Source organism: Eutrigla gurnardus (assembly GCF_963514095.1).
Source record: "Eutrigla gurnardus genome assembly, chromosome: 6".
Lineage (NCBI taxonomy): Eukaryota > Metazoa > Chordata > Actinopteri > Perciformes > Triglidae > Eutrigla > Eutrigla gurnardus.
This window is the reverse complement of record NC_139920.1, coordinates 20,333,424-20,357,162: the sequence shown is the minus strand read 5'-3', so window position 1 is coordinate 20,357,162 and position 23,739 is coordinate 20,333,424. Positions and strand designations below refer to the sequence as shown.

General features: G+C 42.9%; 2 protein-coding genes across 3 annotated transcripts in view; one reads left to right on the top strand and one right to left on the bottom strand.

Moving 5' to 3' along the window:
- Positions 1 to 510: 510 nt before the first annotated feature.
- LOC311014193 (synapse-associated protein 1-like) lies at positions 511 to 4,187 on the bottom strand. The gene is made up of 9 exons (XM_084010635.1): positions 3,757 to 4,187; positions 3,349 to 3,467; positions 3,206 to 3,272; positions 2,925 to 2,998; positions 2,701 to 2,840; positions 2,462 to 2,607; positions 2,117 to 2,175; positions 1,896 to 2,034; positions 511 to 1,818 (listed from the first exon to the last, which is right to left on the bottom strand). The coding sequence occupies exons 1-9, from the start codon at positions 3,929 to 3,931 to the stop codon at positions 1,691 to 1,693; spliced, it is 1,047 nt and encodes a 348-aa protein (XP_083866761.1). The 5' UTR covers positions 3,932 to 4,187; the 3' UTR covers positions 511 to 1,690.
- A 3,530-nt stretch (positions 4,188 to 7,717) lies between these two features.
- shroom2a (shroom family member 2a) overlaps positions 7,718 to 23,739 on the top strand; it is a 37,520-nt gene continuing 21,498 nt past the window's right edge. The window contains exons 1-3 of one of the 2 annotated variants that reach the window (XM_084010590.1): positions 7,718 to 7,999; positions 10,203 to 10,413; positions 20,432 to 20,580. In XM_084010590.1, coding sequence (XP_083866716.1) covers positions 10,207 to 10,413; positions 20,432 to 20,580 — 356 coding nt within the window. In that variant the 5' untranslated portion in view covers positions 7,718 to 7,999; positions 10,203 to 10,206. Of the gene's footprint in view, positions 8,000 to 10,199; positions 10,414 to 20,431; positions 20,581 to 23,739 lie in introns of both variants that reach the window. The other variant, XM_084010589.1, reaches the window with a different exon arrangement.

Sequence of the window (23,739 nt, the reverse complement as noted above, 5' to 3'; positions counted from 1 at the left end):
TTAACGTTTCGTGTTCTGGGACAAACGTTTTTCACTGAAGGTGATGAAAGTTAATTGTAACGTTTTGGTTGAGTCTTATTCAGTGTTCAGGTTTTACTTTGCTCCTCTCTCGTGTGTCGCGTCTGGTTGCAAAAAAAACCAAGATGGAGATTATCAGATTACGTTAACGTTAAGGTTTCTTTAGTAGGACCGAAGAGTTGAAACAAACAAAACAAACACGTTAACCCTTCACTCTTCTAGGATGTCTGGATCTATAATCGCTGTGCTGTGTGACTCCACCCAAATGGATGTTGAATCAGCCAATCACAGCGTGCCACGTCATCTAAAGTGGACTACAGGTAGAGTTGCTTCCTGTACCAGCGACCGCCAGGCGACGAGGAAATGTAAGGAGTCTTTTAAACTGTTAATCATGTAAACGTCCATTAATTATGTTTAAACTTTGTTCAAGTAAACATGAAAACAATAATTATAGACGTTCAGTCTGAGTGAATGTGGAGACGACAAACATCCTTATGTTCAGTCATTTTAATAAAACACGTGACTGTTTCACATTCTATACCTACTGCAGTTAACATATAAAAGTCACATTAAAAGAGGAAAACATTATAAAACCATCACAGCATCATTAACATTTATATAAAAAGTAATAAGAGAGAATTGGCTCGGAATAAAGAAATTCATATTTTACTGGTCATGGGAACGGAAATATCAGCCTGATACAAAAACCTGTTTCCTCTTATTAACATACAGTTTGAACACTTTTAAAGATAACGCTCCCTCAACTCATCAGCTGGTTTTGTTGCTGCAGCTTAACTCAGTCAGGTGACCAGCAGCTGATGATGTCAGCGACTGGTAGGAAACTTTAGAGACATTTCTACGGTGGCTTGTGAGTGCCATTGTAGGTTTAAAATGTTTTTGCTTTTTTCTTATTCCAAAGCCGAGTGAAAAGACATCGGTTTGCAACATTTCACCTGCTGGACGTTTATTTAACCGGCGGGTTCTCAGATGAATCCCACAGATCATCCTCCCCGACGGACAGCCTCTGAGCGTGTGAAAGGTCCTGAAAGATACATACAAATATATACGTTTTGGTTCATGTTCAGTGCTATTTGATGAACACGTTAATGTGGCGTTTGGCAGTGTGATGACGTTGATCCAACGTCACAAAGCGATGTGGCTCCACGACCACAAAAAACTATTTTTTTCTAGCTATTTTTTTTTTTTTTTTGCAGATTCAAGTTTTTTGTTTGTTTGTCCACTTAAATTAACTTAAATTGTATAACTTAAATTTTATAGAATATTCCAGGTTTTTGTAAATGTGTGAGATTGTAAACTTTATAATCTCCAAATTTTCAAACTAAAATGTGTAATGTAAACTTTTGAATCGGTTTTCTTCCGAAACATTCTTTTCCCTAAAACAACCCTGATACCCCGTCGTACGTTACCGAGTCAGATTGCTGAGGTTGTGACTAATTGACCTTTTCCTGTTAAAGCTGCATCGTCTCTGATTGTGGAGGAGAAACCTGGGCATCATCATGACCTCCAGATGCAGGACGACACCTCCTCCTCTGTGAACGAAGACGATAGTAAATATTCGCGTTTATGACGTTTGAAACGCTGCGTTGGATCTGTAGTTGTGTTTCTGCCCGTCACACAGTCGAGTCTGGACGACCTTGAATCTGGATGACCTCTAACTGTCCTCCTTCAGCATCTCCTCGATCTCCTGGTCCCAGCCGTCGTTGTGGTTTTCATTGTCGGCCAGCACCTCGTACTCCTGCAGCTCCTCCTGCAGCTCTCTCTCCCAGTCGGGCGTCTCGCCTGAAACCAACAACGCCGTTCAGTCAACGCCCACGAAACGAGTCCACTCCACCCGGGGTGAACAAAAACAAACGTACCCTGCTGCGTCCCCGGAGGTCCTCGCTGGTCCAGGACCAGCTGCTCCATTTCTTTGCGCAGGTCGTCCTCGTTTATCTCACACGAGTCGAAGGCATCGCTGACGAACTCAGACGGGCTGGTGGAGATCTCCTCTTCTTCCTGTCACACAGACTTTAGTCACATCACTGCATTGTGCTCTTATTGTTTTAAATACTCTATTCCCCTGAAACAGGCGACTCACCTCCCTGGACTTTGGTTTGGATCTGCAGACGACGGGTGGAACTTTCTGTTTCACTGCATCTGGAAAATAAAAAGGTATATTAATACAACACAAACTAGAACCAGCAACTCCTGTGTTGTGAAAGGTTAAATCACTGTTTTTGTGAATGGAGTCTGGTGCATCGATAACAGTTTCATCGCACAGCAGCAAAATATTCAGAATACAGTGTCCACTTAAACTGATAATGATAGCTTTAGGAGTCTACGAGTGTTCCTCCATCTGCTGTAATAACACACCGACTAGAGAAGAAGAGCCTCACCGGTCACATTAACCACAGACTTTATAGACTTTAACAGTAGACGATACCTTTTATTTGAACCGTGTCAGTGCCGGTTGTGTCCACGTCTCTCCGCTCTGCAGCCTGTTGAGCCGCCAACGCCGTGAGCTGAGCCGACTGTTTAATCAGGGACACACGATAGAAGTAGTTCTTCCAGAAGGCTTCCTCTTTCACCCTGAAACGAACAATTAAGGGAAGAGACAGCCGTGTCGATGGTGGCATTTAATGTTTATCACGAAATCACCGTTTTTAGAAAACAAAAACTCACTGTTTGGGGACCAGATGGAAGCGCATCTTCCTCAGGAGCTCGTCTTCCTCCAACATCACCGCGGCAACCGGAGACATTTGGTCAAAGTCGAAGAGAAACTGCACCCCGGCCGGAGGATCTCGCAGGAAGTTCCTTTTGTCCTGTCGACCAGTGAAGCAACAACATGAGGTTCCGTTTTCCTCTGAAATACATCAAAGTCAAAGGAAAGCAGGAGTAAAACTCACCGCTGAGAGGGCGAGAATCTGCTGCTGAATGGTTTCCTCTTCATTGTAACCGACCCACGGCGGCACGGCGGCACCTACAGGAGCAGGGAGGACCAGCCTGTAGTTAGAATATATACATATACATACATACACACATATATGCATAACAATACAAATGAAAGGAAATATTAAATAAAATACATACAGATAAGTCATGCGTATTAATATACACATAAGGAGTGAACGCATCTAATCATGCAAACACAATCTATACATAAATAAACACAATATTCAGTACTCACCTGGTGATTTTGCTTTTTTCTCCTGAACAAACTTTTCTTGTTCTTTCTGGAATTCACCCAAAATGGTCTGAGGGAAGAAAACATCAGCCATAAACTAAATAAAAGAATAAAGAAGGAGGTGATGAATGAAGACGGACGTTTACCTTATCGATGATCCCATTGATCTTCCCCTCCTCCACACTCTTCTTCAGGCTTTGGGCTGTTTCCACCACGGACTCGGACAGTTTCTTTGAGGCGTTGCTGGCAAAATTATAAATGTAGCCTGAAAAAAATAAGCAGCAAACATTAGAAGAAGATCCAAGCAGTCCACAGTCAGGCAAAGTCCACTAGATCTAGATCTGGTCTAAATGTGGAAAAAAAAAGATGTGAAATCTCTGTGAAGCTTTCACAAATCTGAGACTGTTTTAAAGCGTCTCTGGTTTCTCTGGTCCAGATTTGACCTGGTAAATATCTTGGTTTCTGGACCTGATCCAATGTGGGAAAAGCTTCCACAACAGTAAGATGAGACAGTTTCCCCCTTACAGTTAACTAAGTGTGCATATGAAGCTCACCACTGAAGCCCTTCGCCTTCTGGAGAAGCTGCTGAGGCGAATGAGCGTCTTCTTCCTTCTCATGTTCAGCAGCAACAGTCGGTTTGTTTACGTCCCGAGTCTCGTCTTCATCAGCATGAGACTCTCCTTCTTTGCCATTTTCCATCCCGAGCCAGGTCCCCCAATTCTTAAACATACTTTAAAACTGTTCGTAGCGCTCCGTTAACTTACAATAACTTATTTAAGGTGCTTTTTATTATGAACTACTGAGAGTTTGAAACTTCGGGACTGAACTGGTGACGTTTTCACTATCCAGCCACTTCCGCGGATCGCTTAAGTTTGTCCTTCTACCAATACCCTACGGGTTGTTATGGAAACGCACGCGCGCCCCTTGAAATACTAAGCCCCGCCAGCTAACGTACGCTAAACAGCAGTTACTTCAGGCTATGTGACGCTCTCTAGACGGTAACGCTGATTTTTGAGTCTCATATCTGCGGTTAAAGTAGGTTTACACGAGTAGAAGTACAGTGGAATATAGTAGAAGAGTCCTTTATTGGGCAACTTTAACAGTACTAATTAGCTAACGGTAGGTGGCGCGCCTTGCCATCTACCACCTTGCCCTGTTGTCCGCGGACGGGGAGCTAGCTTACCGGTAGTTTAGTTTACATTTACATTTACATTTAGGTCATTTCGCAGACGCTTTTGTCCAAAGCGACTTACAATAAGTACATTTTGTCTAAAGAAAGAAACCACAACATATCATTGCCGATAAAGTAAGAGCGAAAAAATAGAAACAAGTGTTATGTCCTCGTCTGAGTAAAGTAGTAGCTGTTCAGCAAGGATACCTTAAGTACAACATCAGGACAGCAGAGTCACCTGCCATCTTTCGAAAAAGGCAGTAGGGGCAAGCGCAAATCGTGGCAGCGGCAGCTAGCCGTGGCACTTCCGGTGGCACCGCGAGATGCCGCGGCAGCTGTCGCTGTTTGGTGGCATCTTCCGGTGGCATCTTCAGGTGCCACCGACATGCCACGGCACCTGAGGCTGTTTGAGGCACTTACCACTGACATGCCGCGACATTTACCGACATGCCACGGCACCTGAGGCTGTTTGAGGCACTTGCCACTGACCTGCCGCGGCATTTACCGACATGCCACGGCAACTACAGCTTTTTGAAGCAGCTGCCACAGGATGAAGTGGCTGTGGGATATTTTTAAATAAAAAAATAATGATGATAAAAATGTAACCGTAAATTCTTGGCAGATAAGACTGTAGCATTATCAGCAGTGGCGGTTCTACACGGGGGCCTACAGGGGCCAGTGCCCCTGTAAAAATGTCCCAGGCCCCCCCTGTGGCCCCCCCAGAGCTGACTGAATAAGCTGACTGAATGATAAAATGAAAATGAAATAAATTGATCAAGTTATTACGATTTTATGCGCTAGCGCCAAAAGCGGAACTAATGTGACTCAGCGCTCTACACGGAATAATTAGAGCGACGCACCCAAACACTGCCTTGCCGGATGCGAGATGAGAGTGAGAACGGCACTTTCCATTTTTTAATGTGCCCCTCTGATCAAACATTGGCCCCACCTTGGCCCCCCCAGTAAAATTTGTCTAGAACCGCCACTGATTATCAGAGCACTAAATATTTGTTGAATGCCAAAATCGGCCTGCCACTCACCTACCACGGCATTTACCGACAGCTACAGCTGTTTGAGGCAGTTGCCACTCACCCGCCGCAGAAATGAAGTTACTGTCAGTCAAACTATGTCAAATCTGCCTGTATTTGTCTTCAAGACACTGACACTGCTTTCATATATGAAATATATGTTTCACATGATTAATCTCCAGTGTGTGTGTGTGTGTATGGGGTCAGTTCAGTCTCATTAATAATGAATGCACAGAGAAGGATTCACAAATGTATTTTCTGATTTATATATAAATGACTCTCTTCTCACAAAGACTTTTCTTTGTCAGCGTACAGCCTACTTACCACTTTGAATTATGTTTTTATATTTATTTGATTTTCTCCCATAAGAGACATCATAAGAGTTAAAGGGACGAGAGAGAGAGCGACGACATGATTTAAAAGACGGCCGAACGGCGGATTCGAACCGGGGCCGCTGCAACGGGCTTCATTCCATGGGGCAATAACTCTACCACTAAGCTATCAGCAAAGTTAAAGTGACCGTCTAATCAGTCAGATCTTGTAGTGTGCTTATGATGGGGCAGTCATATCATACTACTAATACTATTAATACGACTTCCGCATTCACACAGTCGGTGAGTTTTTGCCAGCTGTCCTTCCTGCATGTTACAGATGAAACTGTTGCCTTTTGCCTGCATGATATGTTAAACTTCTTCGCATTTCTGTATGATTATGGTTCGCTCCTCGTACGTGAAATACGCCGCTCCGCTGCCGTAGACTGATCCATGTTTGTGATTGGTCAAATGCTGCAAACGCCGCCTCTTTCATGTGCACGCGCTCATAGCTGGACAGGTAAACCCTGGGTTGAGTTAAGGAGTTGATAACCAATCTCCGATTGCGTTTGTTAGGGTAACTTATGCTGGATCTCTGTAAGATACCCTGGGTATGTTGAACTCGCTTCGTAGTAGGCTACAGGCCCCAGGAGAGTCTCAAAAATCCACAAATAAATGCAGACCAGTTCACGAACAAATGCAAACAAGTTCACAAATGAAAAGCGTCTTGTAAATTCAAGTTTAACAGTTTGTATATAAATGTAACAACATACAAATACATTTTTGATGAAAATTGCAAATATTTTTTTATTCATATATTTATGGATTTCTACTACATTTATTTAAAACGAAATGTATTTGTGAGCAGAAAGTCATTAATCACAAATACATTTGTGAATCCTTCTCTGTGCATTCATTATTAATGAGACTGAACTGACCCCATAGTGTGTGTGTGAGAGAGAGAGCGAGAGAGAGAGCGAGCGAGAGAAAATATACATCGCCCCCCCACCCCCGTGATTTTCGCATTCATAAATTCAACAAATATTTAGTGCTCTGATAATGCTACAGTCTTATGTGCCAAGTCTTTATGGTTAAATCACTTTTTATTATCATTATTTATTTTTTTTAAATATCATTTAACAGCCACTTCATCCTGTGGCAGCTGCTTCAAAAAGCTGTAGTTGCCGTGGCATGTCGGTAAATGCCGCGGCAGGTCAGTGGCAAGTGCCTCAAACAGCCTCAGGTGCCGTGGCATGTCGGTGGCACCTGAAGATGCCACCGGAAGATGCCACCAAACAGCGACAGCTGCCGCGGCACCTCGCGGTGCCACCGGAAGTGCCACGGCTAGCTGCCGCTGCCACGATTTGCGCTTGCTCTTACTCGAAAAAGGCTCAAGACTCACCTGTTGAGACTTCACCTCGACTCTGCATAGCATGACCCACTAACAACAGTTTAGCTTCATTATATAACTCCCGAATGATTATTTTGGCAATAAACGGTTACAAAAGATGGCATCTGTGTAACCCGGGATATAGCTTTAATAAGTGCTTAAAGGTGCTCCAATTATTAATGAATTCAGTTGTATGTAAATTCCCCCGATAGTTTGAAACTAACAGGAACTTTAAACTGGTGGAAGTTTTTCCACTATTCAACCACTTCCGCGAAATCGCTTAACTTTGTCCGTGACGTCTACCCATACCCTACTACGGGTTGTTATGGAAACGCACGCGCTCCCCCTTTGAAATCGTAAGCTTTAGCTGTTTGTTGCGGTTCCCTAGGCGATGTGTCTCACACTCTTAGACGGTAACGTTGCTTTTAAAGTCTCATATCTGCGGTTAAGTTCGGTTCACACGAGTAGAAGTGGAGTGGAATATAGTAGAAGTCCCTCTTTATTGTGAACTTTTACAGTACTTGGTAGCTAACGGTAGATGGCGCGCCTGGCTCTGTGTGTTCGCGCTACACTTGTTATCCCTGTTGACGGTGGAGCTAGCTTAGCTTAGCTTCATGTTAAACTCTCCCGAGTGTTGTCAGTGTGTCGTCCTCGGGTTTGTATCATGAAGCAGGATATCTCGGACTGAACGGCAGCGCTTCTCTCTCGGTTTATTCTCCTGAAACCGTAGACCGGATTATTTTCAAACTAAAAGAAAAGTGATTCTTTTGCCAATAAAACGGTTAGAAAAAAAAAAACGATGAAGTATGTGTAACGTTAAGCTGTGGGATATAGCTGCGTGCCTCCCCGACGAAGCTGTTCGTGTCCACCGGCTCATCCAGAAGTTGAATCCCCCAGGTAAGATTATTTAAACACCAGTTACATGATTGTTTGTTTGAGAAAACTCTGAGCGAGTGAATTTCACAACAAAGTGCTTGGTCGAGTCGGCTCACTACTTTTTCACGTTTTGTTTGAGTCGAGTGAGTTTTGCGTGTTAGTAGTCGGTGCAGGGAAGGAAGATGGTTCCCATTGTGCTGCTCGACGTTGTCACCGTTTAATTCTCTCGCACGTTAAGAGCATTACGGTTTATAAGTCAAGCCCGTCTTGCAGCAATGACAACAGGTGTTTACGCAGCGTTGCAGGGCTCCTAACTCGATGACACAAAGATGCATTTGTATATTTATTTGTATTTTAATGTAGATGCAGAAACGCTGGATTTAACGTACACACGTCCTTCAGGAGAACTGCTGAGATTCAACATTTTTATCTTGTCTTTATAGCAACACTGTGATGTGTAAAGTGTCTGTAAAATTAAAAACAGAAAGAAACTTGATTTTTTTTTAGTCCATACATGTATTCAGACATAATTGATGGATTTTATAAAGAAAACGGCTATATAAAAAAATGTGTTCCTTCCGAGTCATTTGAAGAGAGCCTTTCACAAGTTTATTTTTTTGTCTTTTTGTCGTTCTGTTTGCACATTTTCTACTTTATTTTTTTCTACTTTATAAAAAATAATAAAAAATCCATACATTCATTTTCATTTTAGTACCTGTTAAGTAGAGTTGATTTCAAATTAAGAGCACTTAATTTATTTCTAAGGTAGTCCAGTCATTGTACATATCAATGGGAAGTTTACATAAGTGATAGTTAACTGAGCTACCCTAAAAACACACTGAACTAATGTTGATTTCTTAACATTAGATGCATTTGTAGTATTTAATTACAGTACTCTAAAAATAGGTTGTGGTGGGGAAAAGGAAAGCCAGAACATCAATCATTTATACATTTCCCTCCCCCTAACAAAACTTATTTACTTATTTTTATTTAAATGCATTTTACATTTGTCTTTAGATTCTTGTCAAAATAAGGGTCCATTCTCGTTCAAGTGTCTGGTTTGATCATAGTTTTTGTGTGATAGGTTTTATAGTTGTGTTTATAGTCTATATTTCTTGCATGTTTAATGTTTACTTATTTGTTATGTTCCCTTTCCCTGCTTTAAACACTGCAAATGTCCCTATTGTGGGACTTATAAAGGATTGTCTTATCTTATCTCATTTAATGATGACGCCATGTTTGAATATGAACTCACGGAATTACTCAGCAAATAACAGCCCTGGTCACATTATTGTGGGTGATTCCAGTTACATCCTACACCATGTAAAAGACAATATTCTTAGTCAGCAACACCTGTAAGACACAAATCAGTGTTTTAATATGTTTAAAAATGTAAATTTGTATAAAAAGTAATTTTTACGACCCCTATTTAGTTTAATTACGCAATGCATTATTTGCATATTTCTAATGTAATATTTTAATGTTGAATGAGTATTATTTCATGCATCAAACACACTGACATTTTTTAAACTGAACTGAAGCATCTATTTTTTTTTAGGATTGATCATTTTAAAAGTAACAATAAAAGAAAACACCCTATGTCCCCCATTGAAGAAACCCTATCTTAAACATGAAGAGATATGAAACAAATGTCTTGTCTTTTATTTGCTTTTAAACTTGGGTCTTCAGATGTTTTATTTCAAACCTTAAAATTGCATGTTTCTCTTGTGTACATTTCTGAGTTTTAATGTTGCACTATAGTTATATCTACCCCTTATGTGATGCACCTTGCAATTTCCTTTGTACTTTAAAATTATTGTATTATAGTAATAGAAAATAATTAACAGGGTAAGAGAGAACAATTTCTTATCTACCTGTCTGAGTCCTAAAATTAGTTTATATCTTCTAGAGCAAATGCTCAGGTAGCTTTTATTCCTGATTGTAACATTCAGGAGTGATATCAGCTCACCTTCAGGAGGTCTTATACAAGGCAGTATAATGTGCAACCAGACCATGATGAGTTACAGTGAGTGTAACAATGGTGGGGGAACATCGTCCTGTTCTTCAGTACCAGTGAAATCCAGCTGCAGCTCTCACAGAGTTAGCAGCGTGTCATCAGCATAGAACTGGATCAGTGATTTGTGGATTGAGCCTTTTATTTAAATACACTGCCATTTGATCAACAGTAACATATTATTTCTTATAACATTGCTTCATGTAGCAGTGCCATGGATGCTGAGGGATATAAACATGATCCACACTACGCAGAAGCCGAGACCCTTTGGCAGGTGATGCAGAGACCGGGAGACGTGGACCAGAGGAGCCGGGATGCTGAGGGCTGCAAGCTGGTGGATGTATATCTGTCAGGAGGAGCACCATGGGGGTTTACACTCAGAGGGGGACTGGAGCATCGGGAGCCTCTGCTCATAACCAAGGTAAATAAACGACGAGAGAGATTTGTATTTCAAATGCAGCTGGGAAAGGTTTGCTGGTTGAAGAGCATGGCTTCATTTTTACTGATTTCTTTAGTCAATATCAAAATGATTTCGCCTTAATGTAAATCTGCAAATTGTGATTGTTAATACAACATATTTTGTCTCGGCTGTACCTAATGTTACTATTTTTAAAATTTCTTTGCCATTTGTTTATTATATCAGCATTATATCATCTAAGTGCATTTCTAAAAAAAGAAATTTCAAGGCTCGAGGAAAAACCTCAGATAATTTATATTCCACCTACATTTGAAGTCTCAGCTAAAGTCCCTCCAAAAATAAACATCTTCCACCTCCTTTCACACCACAGGATGCCAAACAGATTATGATTTTAAAACACTTTCATTGGCCCTTCGTCATGACAGAGTAACGATGTCTGGCCAAGTTAATTATTACTCTCTGCAGATGTCCCAGACCAATTAAACAGATTTTTAGAGTTGTCTAACCAAACATGTCACTGTACATCAATCAATCAATCAGAGCCAGAGTAGGTGGTGAGCTAATCTTCTCAATCATCAAATCACTTCTCCCCGCCGTTATGTCCCGCCTCCCGTTTCACTCTGAAATACGTCACCGACAGATCCACATCAAGAACTGAGAACACACATCCAGTCAGCGCGTTAGCCTTGTTTTCGTCTCTCATCTTTGAAACTCTAGGACACACATCTGGACACTGGCTGCTCTAGGCTCTGCATATTTTTGGCTAAATGTTTGATAAAGTGCTTTAAGATAAAGTCTCCCCCTCTAGCTGGTGGAGCTAGTGTTCCCTGACGGAGTTAAGTGAGTGATATGAGCCCTGCTGTGTGTACAGTGGGAGGTAAAAGAGCTCTGAAATCCCTGTCGACTGTGTAATGATTGACTACAGACGACCTTGCCAGTTAATTTGGCATGGTAAAATACCCCGCTCCCTGTTTGTGTCGCCGCACGATTTTCGTTCTGCTTTTTTCTGCATCGACCCCAAAAGGGGTTCAAAGTCCAACTCGGATGGACGAAACGCTGGCTCTCTCAGGCAGGCCACTATGGGCTCAGAGTGATCCAGGGAGGACAACGTTAAGTCTTTCAGCTGGAAGCCGGGAGATCACACTGCCGAGTGGTGACAAGAGAACCGTTGACAAGTTGTACTCGGGTACTTCGGTGTGATATTGACAGCATTTCAGCGTTTTTGCGTCTGCGTCTGATGGTGAGATGTAAATTCCTCAAAACTTTTCACCAAACCCCTTGAGTTTCTTGTGAGTGAGTCTTCCTGGCTGGATCCTCCCCATAAAGTAAATCTATCATGGACTAGACTCAACAGATGTTTGTCAAGATGTCTTGAGTTGCATCAAGTGTTTAGTTTACTGTCACTTAGGCTGGTGTGTGTGTGTGTGTGTGTGTGTGTGTGTGTGTGTGTGTGTGTGTGTGTGTGTGTGTGTGTGTGTGTGTGTGTGTGTGTGTGTGTGTGTGTGTGTGTGTGTGTGTGTGTGTGTGTGTGTGTGTGTGTGTGTGTGTGTGTGTGTGTGTGTGTGTGTGTGTGTGTGTGTGTGTGTGTGTGTGTGTGTGGTGTGTAGTGTGGCTCGTGGTACCAGGAGCGGGGGAGGAATGCGGGAGCTTTTTGTTTGATTTTCTAAATGTAGTGAATTATCTGTGACAGCCTGAAGCCCGTTGGAATGGCATGATGGGATAAATTAAGTGGGGGATTAGTGATTTGTGCTCTTTTGGAGCGTCTCTCAGAGTAATAGCCATTGATGTACAAAAGGTAGGAGTTATTTGTGTGATTCTTGATCAAGTATTTCCCTTAGAAACACAATAATAATCTGCAGGGCTACCTGCTCAATCCTGACAGAAATGTGTCCGTCTGTCTAATGACGTGGATTGTATTCGTATTGCTCTGTTAGTTTAACCTGCTGCACTCTGTTCTTTATCTACGTTTCTGGAGGGAGATTTCAGTCAAACTTGTTGTTGGCAAACCTTATGTGTTCTGTTCTGCCTGAACAAGTAAAGTGATTATAAGTGCATGAACGAAATATTCAATTTTTTACCTTTTGTTTCCAAAAAAGTCAATATTCCTTCCAAGCTGTTTGAATATTCCACCAATATCTTCCCTCCTTTCCCAGCTGCAGCCATGTTGCTCCCACGGTGAAGTTCGTCGTCCCCGCTCTGCAAAACTGCACTCCAACACCATAAACATGCTAGAGACCATAGATGTCCCTAAAAAAAATCTGTTGGGGCTGCACGATATTGGGAAAACTAGTATTGCATTTTTTTTTTCTGCAACACATTGGTTACGAAGATATATATTATAGTGATGACGCATAAAAAAAAGTCACCAGAAAACGTCGTTAATGAGACGCATTTGAGTTGACTTGTAGACGTTGCTAGCCTGAATATTATCCACATATCCACACGTCTTAATTGGAAAATGCCGCATTAAGTCCCAATTATGAATACATGACTGGAATCAAATTCACGATATTGTCATATTCTGAACAACTGTCGAATATTAGTGCATGCGTGTGAATGTAGCCGGTGAAGCAACAGCTAAAATATGGTCTTTATGGTTGTTACACTTTTATCACTATTTTATATTTAGCAATAAAACTCTTTTTCTTCTAAACTCTTGTCAGACTATTTTAAAAATGTTGAGATCAGTTCCTGCGTTTTGCTGCACCATGAACCACAGCAACATCTATTTCTGTCTTAAGCCTCCTTCAGCCAGTTTTCAGGTCACACTCCTTTTTTTTAGCCACCATAAATGTCCACTTGGCATTTTCCTCCTCTTCATTACATCTTATCATTACGTTCACGTCTCTGTTTGAGCGCGAGCGCTGAACATTGAGTACCCTGTTTGGTTTTGGCAGATATCTCTGCATTTTTTCTGTATGAACCTTTTTAGAAACACACAGAGGGCTTTACGTGTGTTATTTTTATTGGCTGTTATGTGCATTCTCTCCAATTTGCTGAAATGAAAGATGATTGGAGGGAGGGGGGGGGGGAGGGCACAGTTTATTGAGAGGTTTAGAGTATTGGTCAGAAAAAAGAAAAAAAAATCCTGGATCTAATTAAAATTCTTAACATTCCTCTCATAGCTCAGTTTATGCTCAAGGTCTTTGTGGACTTAAAGTCCTTAGGCTCAATAAATTTATATAATCCTGTTTTACACAACACAGCTGGGCATGTTCCTCATACATACATATATATATTTATATTTACATACATACATCTATCCATCCAGTGCCAGGATCACATTTTATACGGAGGGAAATATTGTTTTCTCTCCAGGAGATCCAGAATGCCCCATTCCTCCTCGCTGTGCTGAATCACCTGCAGGTAAACAGGTTTTACCAATTATTGAATCCTTTTGTGTCACGACATCGTGGGCTTGATTCTAACGTTTTTAGTTGATCAACCTCTGATGGTTCATGGAGGAAAGGCTCAGAGCAGGGACACAAATCAGGAGGTAGTTTTTTTGTAAATCATTCTTTAATATTCTGGCATTGGTACCCTGTGATGCCATAACATTTTGGATTAGAACTGTTTTCAGGCTCATAAATGAAATCCCCTTTGTTTGATGGTCATTTTCTGCACAAGGTTTTTCATCTGGAATTTCAGTAACTGAAGGTCACGGTCATGTGGAGGTCTGCGTGTGGTTAGAAATAGTTTCCCTGGTCGTACCAAAATGATAGCTCTGTTTTTTGGCACCAGGACCAGAAACCAGGTTTACATGCACCAAATCTTATAGATACGAGGAGCTCGCCGCCACACAGACGACAATGTTCTCTGCGTTGTTTGACGGCAGGAGCTGCTGATGTTTTTTATTTCCAAGTTTTCCAGTGGACTAGTTGTATTGGACTTGGACAGGTTGCGGTGGACTGGTTGTATTGGACTTGGACAGGTTGCGGTGGACTAGTTGTATTGGACTTGGACAGGTTGCGGTGGACTAGTTGTATTGGACTTGGACAGGTTGCGGTGGACTGGTTGTATTGGACTTGGACAGGTTGCGGTGGACTAGTTGTATTGGACTTGGACAGGTTGCGGTGGACTGGTTGTATTGGACTTGGACAGGTTGCGGTGGACTGGTTGTATTGGACTTGGACAGGTTGCGGTGGACTGGTTGTGGTGGACTTGGACAGGTTGCGGTGGACTAGTTGTATTGGACTTGGACAGGTTGCGGTGGACTGGTTGTGGTGGACTTGGACAGGTTGCGGTGGACTGGTTGTATTGGACTTGGACAGGTTGCGGTGGACTGGTTGTATTGGACTTGGATAGGTTGCGGTGGACTGGTTGTGGTGGACTTGGACAGGTTGTGGTGGACTGGTTGTATTGGACTTGGACAGGTTGCGGTGGACTGGTTGTGGTGGACTTGGACAGGTTGTGGTGGACTGGTTGTATTGGACTTGGACAGGTTGCGGTGGACTGGTTGTATTGGACTTGGACAGGTTGTGGTGGACTGGTTGTATTGGACTTGGACAGGTTGCGGTGGACTGGTTGTGGTGGACTTGGACAGGTTGTGGTGGACTGGTTGTATTGGACTTGGACAGGTTGCGGTGGACTGGTTGTATTGGACTTGGACAGGTTGTGGTGGACTGGTTGTATTGGACTTGGACAGGTTGCGGTGGACTGGTTGTATTGGACTTGGACAGGTTGCGGTGGACTGGTTGTATTGGACTTGGACAGGTTGTGGTGGACTGGTTGTATTGGACTTGGACAGGTTGCGGTGGACTGGTTGTATTGGACTTGGACAGGTTGCGGTGGACTGGTTGTATTGGACTTGGACAGGTTGTGGTGGACTGGTTGTATTGGACTTGGACAGGTTGCGGTGGACTGGTTGTATTGGACTTGGACAGGTTGCGGTGGACTGGTTGTATTGGACTTGGACAGGTTGCGGTGGACTGGTTGTATTGGACTTGGACAGGTTGTGGTGGACTGGTTGTATTGGACTTGGACAGGTTGCGGTGGACTGGTTGTATTGGACTTGGACAGGTTGCGGTGGACTGGTTGTATTGGACTTGGACAGGTTGCGGTGGACTGGTTGTGGTGGACTTGGACAGGTTGTGGTGGACTGGTTGTATTGGACTTGGACAGGTTGCGGTGGACTGGTTGTATTGGACTTGGACAGGTTGTGGTGGACTGGTTGTATTGGACTTGGACAGGTTGCGGTGGACTGGTTGTGGTGGACTTGGACAGGTTGTGGTGGACTGGTTGTATTGGACTTGGACAGGTTGCGGTGGACTGGTTGTATTGGACTTGAACAGGTTGTGGTGGACTGGTTGTATTGGACTTGGACAGGTTGCGGTGGACTGGTTGTATTGGACTTGGACAGGTTGCGGTGGACTGGTTGTATTGGACTTGGACAGGTTGCGGTGGACTGGTTGTATTGGACTTGGACAGGTTGCGGTGGACTGGTTGTATTGGACTTGGACAGGTTGCGGTGGACTGGTTGTATTGGACTTGGACAGGTTGCGGTGGACTGGTTGTATTGGACTTGGACAGGTTGCGGTGGACTGGTTGTATTGGACTTGGACAGGTTGCGGTGGACTGGTTGTATTGGACTTGTTGGACTGTGTGAACTCAGCTTCTCTCTTTCATTCCTTCATCCTCCTTCTTCAAGAGGTCGTTGTGATCTGTGTCCATAAACCTGTTGATCCTTCATTATCAGTCGAAGTGTTTCTCTTCTCGTCTCCTGCGTCTCTACTCCGCTTCACTAACTTGTCTGCTCGGTTTGTGTCTGACGCTCAGAGCTGGACGGAAACAGGAAACAGGACGTGTGTCAAAAAGCCATGTCATTATAGACTGAATGTGCTGTTCATGTGTCCAGAAAATGCTGCTTGAAACCCAAATAATATCATGTATGTATCGCACATCATCTGAAAACGATCCATTCACAATAATCCAGAATAGAAATAGAAATAGAAAAGAAGATCTCCATATTTGAGGGACTGAAAACAGCATTTTCTGACATTTCGGCATGAAAAATGACTTGATGATCAAACTAGTTGGTGATTATATTTCTGTGGATCTGTTAGTGGAATTAGTTTTCCTTTCATTTGTGGTTCTTCTGTAAAAAGCTGTCTCCAAACATCATGTTGGTTGTTAATAGGACAATATCATCTCATTTAATCTAATGAACAAGTGAAATAATAAGACTGAATACTGAGTATTGTATTGGATACACATATGTAGTTTACCACAGCTGGAAGGTGCTGGAAAAGCATGAAAATGCACCTTGAAATACTTGAAAAGTGCTTGAATTTGACTTTGGGAAAAGGTGTAACCTGTATAAAGGAATAAGTGAGGGAAAAGCACAAATTTGAGCCGGTATTTGATTCCAGCTTTCAGTACGTGATGGTTTCTGATACTGTCAGAACCACACAACTGCTGAGGTTTGATACCCAAATCGTCGTCACATGGTTCTTGTGTGAATGCAGCGATGGTTCTTGTCATGCAAGGTGTTTAACACATCTGTACCAATAAAACCAGCTTTGCGAAGGTCAGATACGGGCCGGTTTGTTTATGTGGTTGTCCTGTCAAGCGGCATCGATGATGTATGCAGGCGTGAGTTCGGTGCCCCGTCAGCTCGCTTGCACAGGACATCTGTCAGCAGAAAATGCCACATTCCTTTATCCTCATCACCGCCACATCCTGGCCCTCCGAGGCATCGGGCTATTTCCGAGGATGCATCGGGGCCTCCAGGATGGCTGCAGCTCCACTGATTATGACCCGAGAGGAAGATAGTAAACAAAGGACGTGGCGTGGCTCGCGCTGCCAATCGTGAAAAACGTCGGGAAAAGCAGCAGTCTGGATGTTTTTCCTCTCGTGCTGCTGCTTATCATTTTTCTTTAAGTTCTTAAAATAACCTGGTGGCACGTTTCCTGTTGAATGAAGCCAGATCGCTGTCACACAGATGAGACGAGGGACTAGTCGTGGAAAACAATTAGAGCTGCACTGTCGTCACTTTTTGGATCAAGTGTTGCCCAAATTAATGTGATTATTAAAGCAAGTTTTTTCCCTTTTTGGTTGCACTAAATCAGTTTAGTTAAATTTTCTTTGCTCACCTTCTCCTGAATTACTGTTGACTTTCTTTCTTTTTTTAATGTCATGAAATCTACGAGATATTTGCTCAGCAGCACAGCCTGCTCCCAAACACTTTAATAAAATTAAGTATACATATTCTGGAAACTGAGCTCAGCTCTGAGTATTTTAAAACTGTAAACCTGATTAAATGTCACAAGGTTTTCATTTCCTCATCCAAGGACTCATCCAAAGATAAGCCCGATATTATTGGCGACCAATTCCAACTATGAATACATCGTATTATATATCTATCTATCCTTCTTTCTTTCCTTTCTTACTTACTTACTTACTTACTTTCCTTCCTTCCTTACTTACCTATCTTTCTTTCCTTCGTCCTTCCTTACTTTCTTTCCTTTCTTCCTTGCTAACTTACTTACCTTCCTTACTTACCTTCCTTCCTTCCTTCCTTCCTTTCTTCCTTACTTACTTACCTATCTTTCTTTCCTTCGTCCTTCCTTACCTACTTCCTTACCTTCCTTTTCTTTCCTTTCTTCCTTTCTAACTTACCTACCTTCCTTACTTACCTTCCTTCCTTTCTTCCTTACTTCCTTACCTATATCTTTCTTTTGTCCCTTCCTTCCTTCCTTGAAGCCATAGAGCTCCATTCTGGTCCAAAAACGATGAAGTTCTAGTCATATCTGTTACAATAAGCATAATAAATACGTAATATATCAACGAGCCACAAATGTGTATTCATCCGCAACTGAAAATAGTCCCCAACAAATGCACTTCGTATTTGTGTTCTGACCTCCGACTCCTCCACCTATTTCTTTTTTATCGTGTGGAGTGATTGCATACACGGTCAATGCCAGGAGAGAGAATGATGATGTGGTGTTTTGTGTCCATTTTAGACGCGGTAACCAACTATATAAATCAGTCAGTGATTCTGCACAGAATCCACTACCATATGAGGACCAGCTCAGGAATCTAGCCAGTCTTATAAAACCCCTTCAGTCCGCCCGGCCTCAGCCCGGCCTTAAGACTGCTGTTCTAGAAAAATGAAAAGGGGCTTTGATTGGAGTCTTGGCTCCGGTTGTCTGAGGATGAAGGCCCGTGTGAGACGTAATGGTCTGTAAATGTACACATACCTCTGTGGTGGAGTCATGCAGCCCCCCCCCCCCCTGATTATCAGCTGCAGAGCTCGTCTTTAGTGTGTTAATGTGCCAACAGCCGAGCACGCTCTCACTGCTTTTCTTTCCACGCTGAGCCATGCTGTCATGCACCGCTCATATCTAGACTTCCTGCGTCAGTCAGCGGTGAGGAGCAGAACCGACCTTAGCGCTCGCTGCGTCCCACGCTTCAGAGACCTGGACCAGCACTAGCAGGACGCCGAGTCCACCGCGCTGAACCCTGTTCACATTACTTCCCTTTGACAGATGTGTTATTCCAGGTGTCTGCCCTCAAACAAACACAACACGCTCTGTTTTCACGTTTCGCCACCGGCCCCAGACGGCAGCTTTTTGAAGTATTTTTTTACAGCCTTTGATCCACATCTTTAGTTAACTTTGGGAAACGGTGCAGTTTTTTTTCTATCACCCCATAAAGTATATGTAAAGAATGTCAACAAGAACCCGCTGACCTTTGGTGCGTTTCTCTCACATCCCTGAGAGTCGAGCTGATATTTAAATTAAGCCTTTAACCCTTTTTTAGATGACATATATCGTTCTTTGTATTTTTATATCAAAATCCAATATTTATTTTCCTGGTAAACAAAATATGATGCATGCTTGTATCCGCTTGTGCCAACAAACCAATAATATACATAGACATCCATCCATCAATTAAATTCCTCCCAACATTATATCCTGTTTCACTCCATAAGTAAGGGGGATACTCTTGAAATGCCGTTTCAGCTCGATTTGAAAACTTTTTGGTTTTCCATACAAATTAAAACATGTACTGAAGTTCTGATATGAAATTTAACCTGTAAAATGTCATTATATAGTATAGAATTTGTCTTTTTTATAAGTGGTTTCCTACTCCGAGGATGATTTTGTAAAAACGTGTCTGATGAAAAACACTGTACAAACAAACAATATGCACCAAAACAGGTTTTAAAAAAAACCCTGCAGCATATATCAGGAGTTTGCTTATCGTGGGTTTTTAAAGCACTGAGAAGTAGCGCCAAGGTTAGGTCGTCTGAGGTCACTTCTTTCAGAACACCGCTGTGACACATAAGAAGTCCTCTGGCAGCCGCTTATAAGCCGTATATATTCTGTTTGCACTGGCAGCCACTCTGATAAATACAAACATGTAGCACAATGTCAATGCAAAAAGTTATTGTCGCAAAGACGACCCGATCGCCTTCCACTAGCGACAAATTCAGTAACTTATTCAGACCATCGGGAAGAAAAGGCAACAAATATGTGATATTGTAATTAATTCCCAATGATTGTATTCACAGCTCTTCTGCCAACACAGCCACAAAGCTTTATGCAAATGAATGCACCATGACGTCGCCAATATGCTTCGAGCGTATGCTTTTTAGAAACTTTTGGAGCTAGTAGCTACTTTCATTGGGAAAGAATAAATGGATCCTTCTTTTTCCCGGCAGATCGGACCCAGTGGCAGGCAGAATGGTATAGCTAAAGCTAGGATAACATGGAAAAGTAGCCATTACATTATGCATCATTCTGATAATTAAAGGCAAAAAAAAATGGGAGAAAATCTCCTTCAAACAACTGGATTTAGTCAAGTTTCTCACCAGTGAGTGTTGTTGTGTTCACATTGCAAAGACAAACCAAAATGAAGTGGACTACCAGACCTCCTCAGGGGTCCAGTTTTTTTCAGAGGGTCTGCGTTGTTTTTGGAGAAAATGCTGACATATCTCTCCTGAGTTAGTTGGGGGGGGGGGGGGGCTTAAAGGGACGAAGCGTGACCCTAACCCTCCGTTTCCCTGCTTGTGTTCCAGGTGGAGGAGGGCAGCAAGGCAGCAGCCGTGAGCCTGCAGGTGGGAGACGAGCTCGTCAACATCAACGAGATTCCCCTGAGTGGCTTCAGACAGGAGGCGATCTGCCTGGTGAAAGGCTCCCACAAGACCCTCAGCCTGGTGGTGAAAAGGTAGGTAACCAATCCTCGGTCCCCCTCTCCTCCCCACCCTCGGGGGTTGCTATGGTAACATTACCAACAAACCAAGGCGGCGGAGGATCCCGGGCCTCGCAGCTGTTTACCTGCAGACTCTCTGTCCCCGTTGAGGTTTTCGCTAGCTGGATGGGCCTGTTTTGCCGGGGGTTTTTTTACTGTGTTGCACTGCAACGGGAGGTCATGGCCCATGACGCATGGTTTGTCTTCCTGATCGGGTTGTAAAGGGAGGAAGAGAGGATTTGGGTGACGTCATAGATCCCACGCAGGCAGGAAGGCAGGTGTGGAAGGGACAAACAAAGGGAAGTTATGATGCAAATGACAATAAGTGGCCCTGAGTCAGTTGGACTCGCCCCCCTAAGTGACGAGGCATTTTTTGTTTGCTTTGTTTTCCTTTTTCTTTGCTCCGTTCTCGCTGACTATAAGAACGGACCACTGACCAACACTTACCTCACCATAAATGATTACACTGTTTCTTCACCCCCAGTGACTTATTGACTCGGCGCTACTGTTCACTATTCATATCTGGGTTAGCCAATGAGTCATTTGTCAGCCTGCTGCAGGCCTTCTTATTAGCCTTAGTGTGTGTGTGTGTGTGTGTGTAACACTGCTCCCATTGTCTCTCTTTGTCCGTCCACATTTCTTTCTGTGTTGTATCATATCATAACGTAATCCCTGAACAAACCCGGTCGTACAAGGAAGTCCATTCACAGTTTATCTCTCCTCAAGGACGCGGAGGGTGCGAGGCTCACTCACGTGTCACGGGCCTGTTATAGGAAACAAGGGTGTGATACTGTTTCAGACAAACTGTGTCTCTCTTATATCATCTTGGCGATCAGCTTCTTACTACTAACGAAATGTCCGACAAACGGTGTCCTGAACGTTTTTGGTCAATGCGGCGTAATTTGTGCGGCAGTGTTGTATCATGAACATGGACGTCAAGTGTCAATCTTTTATTTTATAAACTATTAATATAGCGAATACAAATTAAACCTTTTGGTAACGATAGCTTTGATCAGTCTGGTAAATGGTGCTGTGGTACTCATGGGTAAAGTCAGCGAGATTGGTAGGAAGTTGGTCAAAACAAATATGGAGTTGCTGCGATAAAAATTATTAAATGAGGCAGATGTTGACAAAAATCATGTCTTATTGCAAATACTCAGCATGTTTAAAAATGTTTAGAATCGTTTAAGATCGTGTTGTAGCTTCGGTATTGTGGTGATGTTATGTTGTGGGGCCTCCTGTGATTTCCTGTCACATTACCCGTCTGTGTAGGTAGGTATTGTAGGTAGGTATTGTAGGTAGGTATTGTAGGTAGGTAGGTATTGTAGGTAGGTATTGTAGGAAGGTAGGTAGGTATTGTAGGTAGGTATTGTAGGTAGGTATTGTAGGTAGGTATTGTAGGTAGGTAGGTAGGTAGGTATTGTAGGTAGGTAGGTATTGTAGGTAGGTAGGTTGGTATTGTAGGAAGGTAGGTAGGTATTGTAGGTAGGTATTGTAGGTAGGTAGGTAGGTATTGTAGGTATTGTAGGTAGGTAGGTATTGTAGGCAGGTAGGTAGGTATTGTAGGTAGGTAGGTAGGTATTGTAGGAAGGTATTGTAGGTAGGTAGGTAGGTATTGTAGGTAGGTAGGTAGGTAGGTATTGTAGGAAGGTAGGTAGGTATTGTTGGTAGGTATTGTAGGTAGGTAGGTATTGTTGGTAGGTATTGTAGGTAGGTATTGTAGGTATTGTAGGTAGGTAGGTAGGTAGGTAGGTAGGTATTGTAGGTATTGTAGGTAGGTAGGTATTGTAGGTAGGTAGGTAGGTACTTTGTACTATTATTATTTTTATTATTATGCCAGATTCTGTTAGTCTTGTATATAAATCAGCCAGTAGAAATGTCCTTCATTGTTATACTTAATTTTCTACCTGGAGTACATTTCTGAGCCTGTATTTTTACACTTCTACTAGAGTAAAGAAGTAGAATAAATACTTCTACTTTCACAGTACAGAACACACTCTACTTTGACACCCCTGCCAAAGCAGTTCAGCACAATCTACATCCTGCTTAAAGCGGCACTCGTTTTGGCTGTATGTGAGTAAGTGTACCTAATAAACTGGCAATAAATCAACTGAAAATGGACCTACACGCACCGATGTTTTAGCTATGTCTCAGTTTTTACGTGATTCTTGGCAGCAACATGTATGTTTCCTTTGACAACGGGGGGGGGGGGGGGATAGGAAGTGAATGCTGTGTGGAGTCGGCTTTGGAATAGCAGGAGGCAGAACTAAAGGATCTGGCGGTTGTTATTTCAGTGTGGTTGTGGTTGTAAATGGACATTTCCTTACAAGGACAAGTCTTATTGTTCACATTGTATTTTTTCCCCCGCGGGACTCCTTTCTTCCTCCTGAAGAATTTATTTTTTTCTGTCGTTTCCACTCGACCACAACAACCAGCATGTGTCCGATGTAGTCGAGCGCTTCGGTCGCCGCCACATCTCTCCTTGTGTTCGTCAGCTGTTTGTTTTTGTAGAAAGCTGGAGACGTTGTGTGTAGCATTCCACATAACAACCTGCACCCGTATGTTCTTCTAATCTGTGCCCGAGCATGTAGGCGTGAGCCCTGAAATGCCGCTCCTTTTTTTTTAATCTCTGGGATCATGTTGGAGAGCAGGACCAGGATCAGGAAGCTGTCGGAACCTGCTCCTCTCTCCACAGGTGCGGTCTCTTTACAGACAGCACAAATGGGAGGCGCTTGATGTCGCCACTCGTGTTTTCATTTTGCCACAGGGTGACTAATGCTAGACGGTTGGGGAGTGATAATGTCATTTAGGAGGCGACGCGTCACCCGGAGGATGGACGGACGGGTGGGTGTGGTCCTCCATGCAGGAACTCGTACTCGTCGCCTCGATGAAGAACCGGCTGCACGCTCGGCTTCAGCGTGTCCAATCATTTACATTTTAAATATAACTTTATTGAACATCTGCACATCAAAAACAAACCCGTTGAATTGTACGTTTTCGGTGCTGTCTGCAGTGAAACACTACAATCATCCCACAACGACATCGCCCTCCAGCCTCGCAATTCTACGCTTTCCTAACTCCAAATCCAAAAGTTGTAATTTGGCTAAATGTGGAAGATTTAAAAGTGCTTTACTA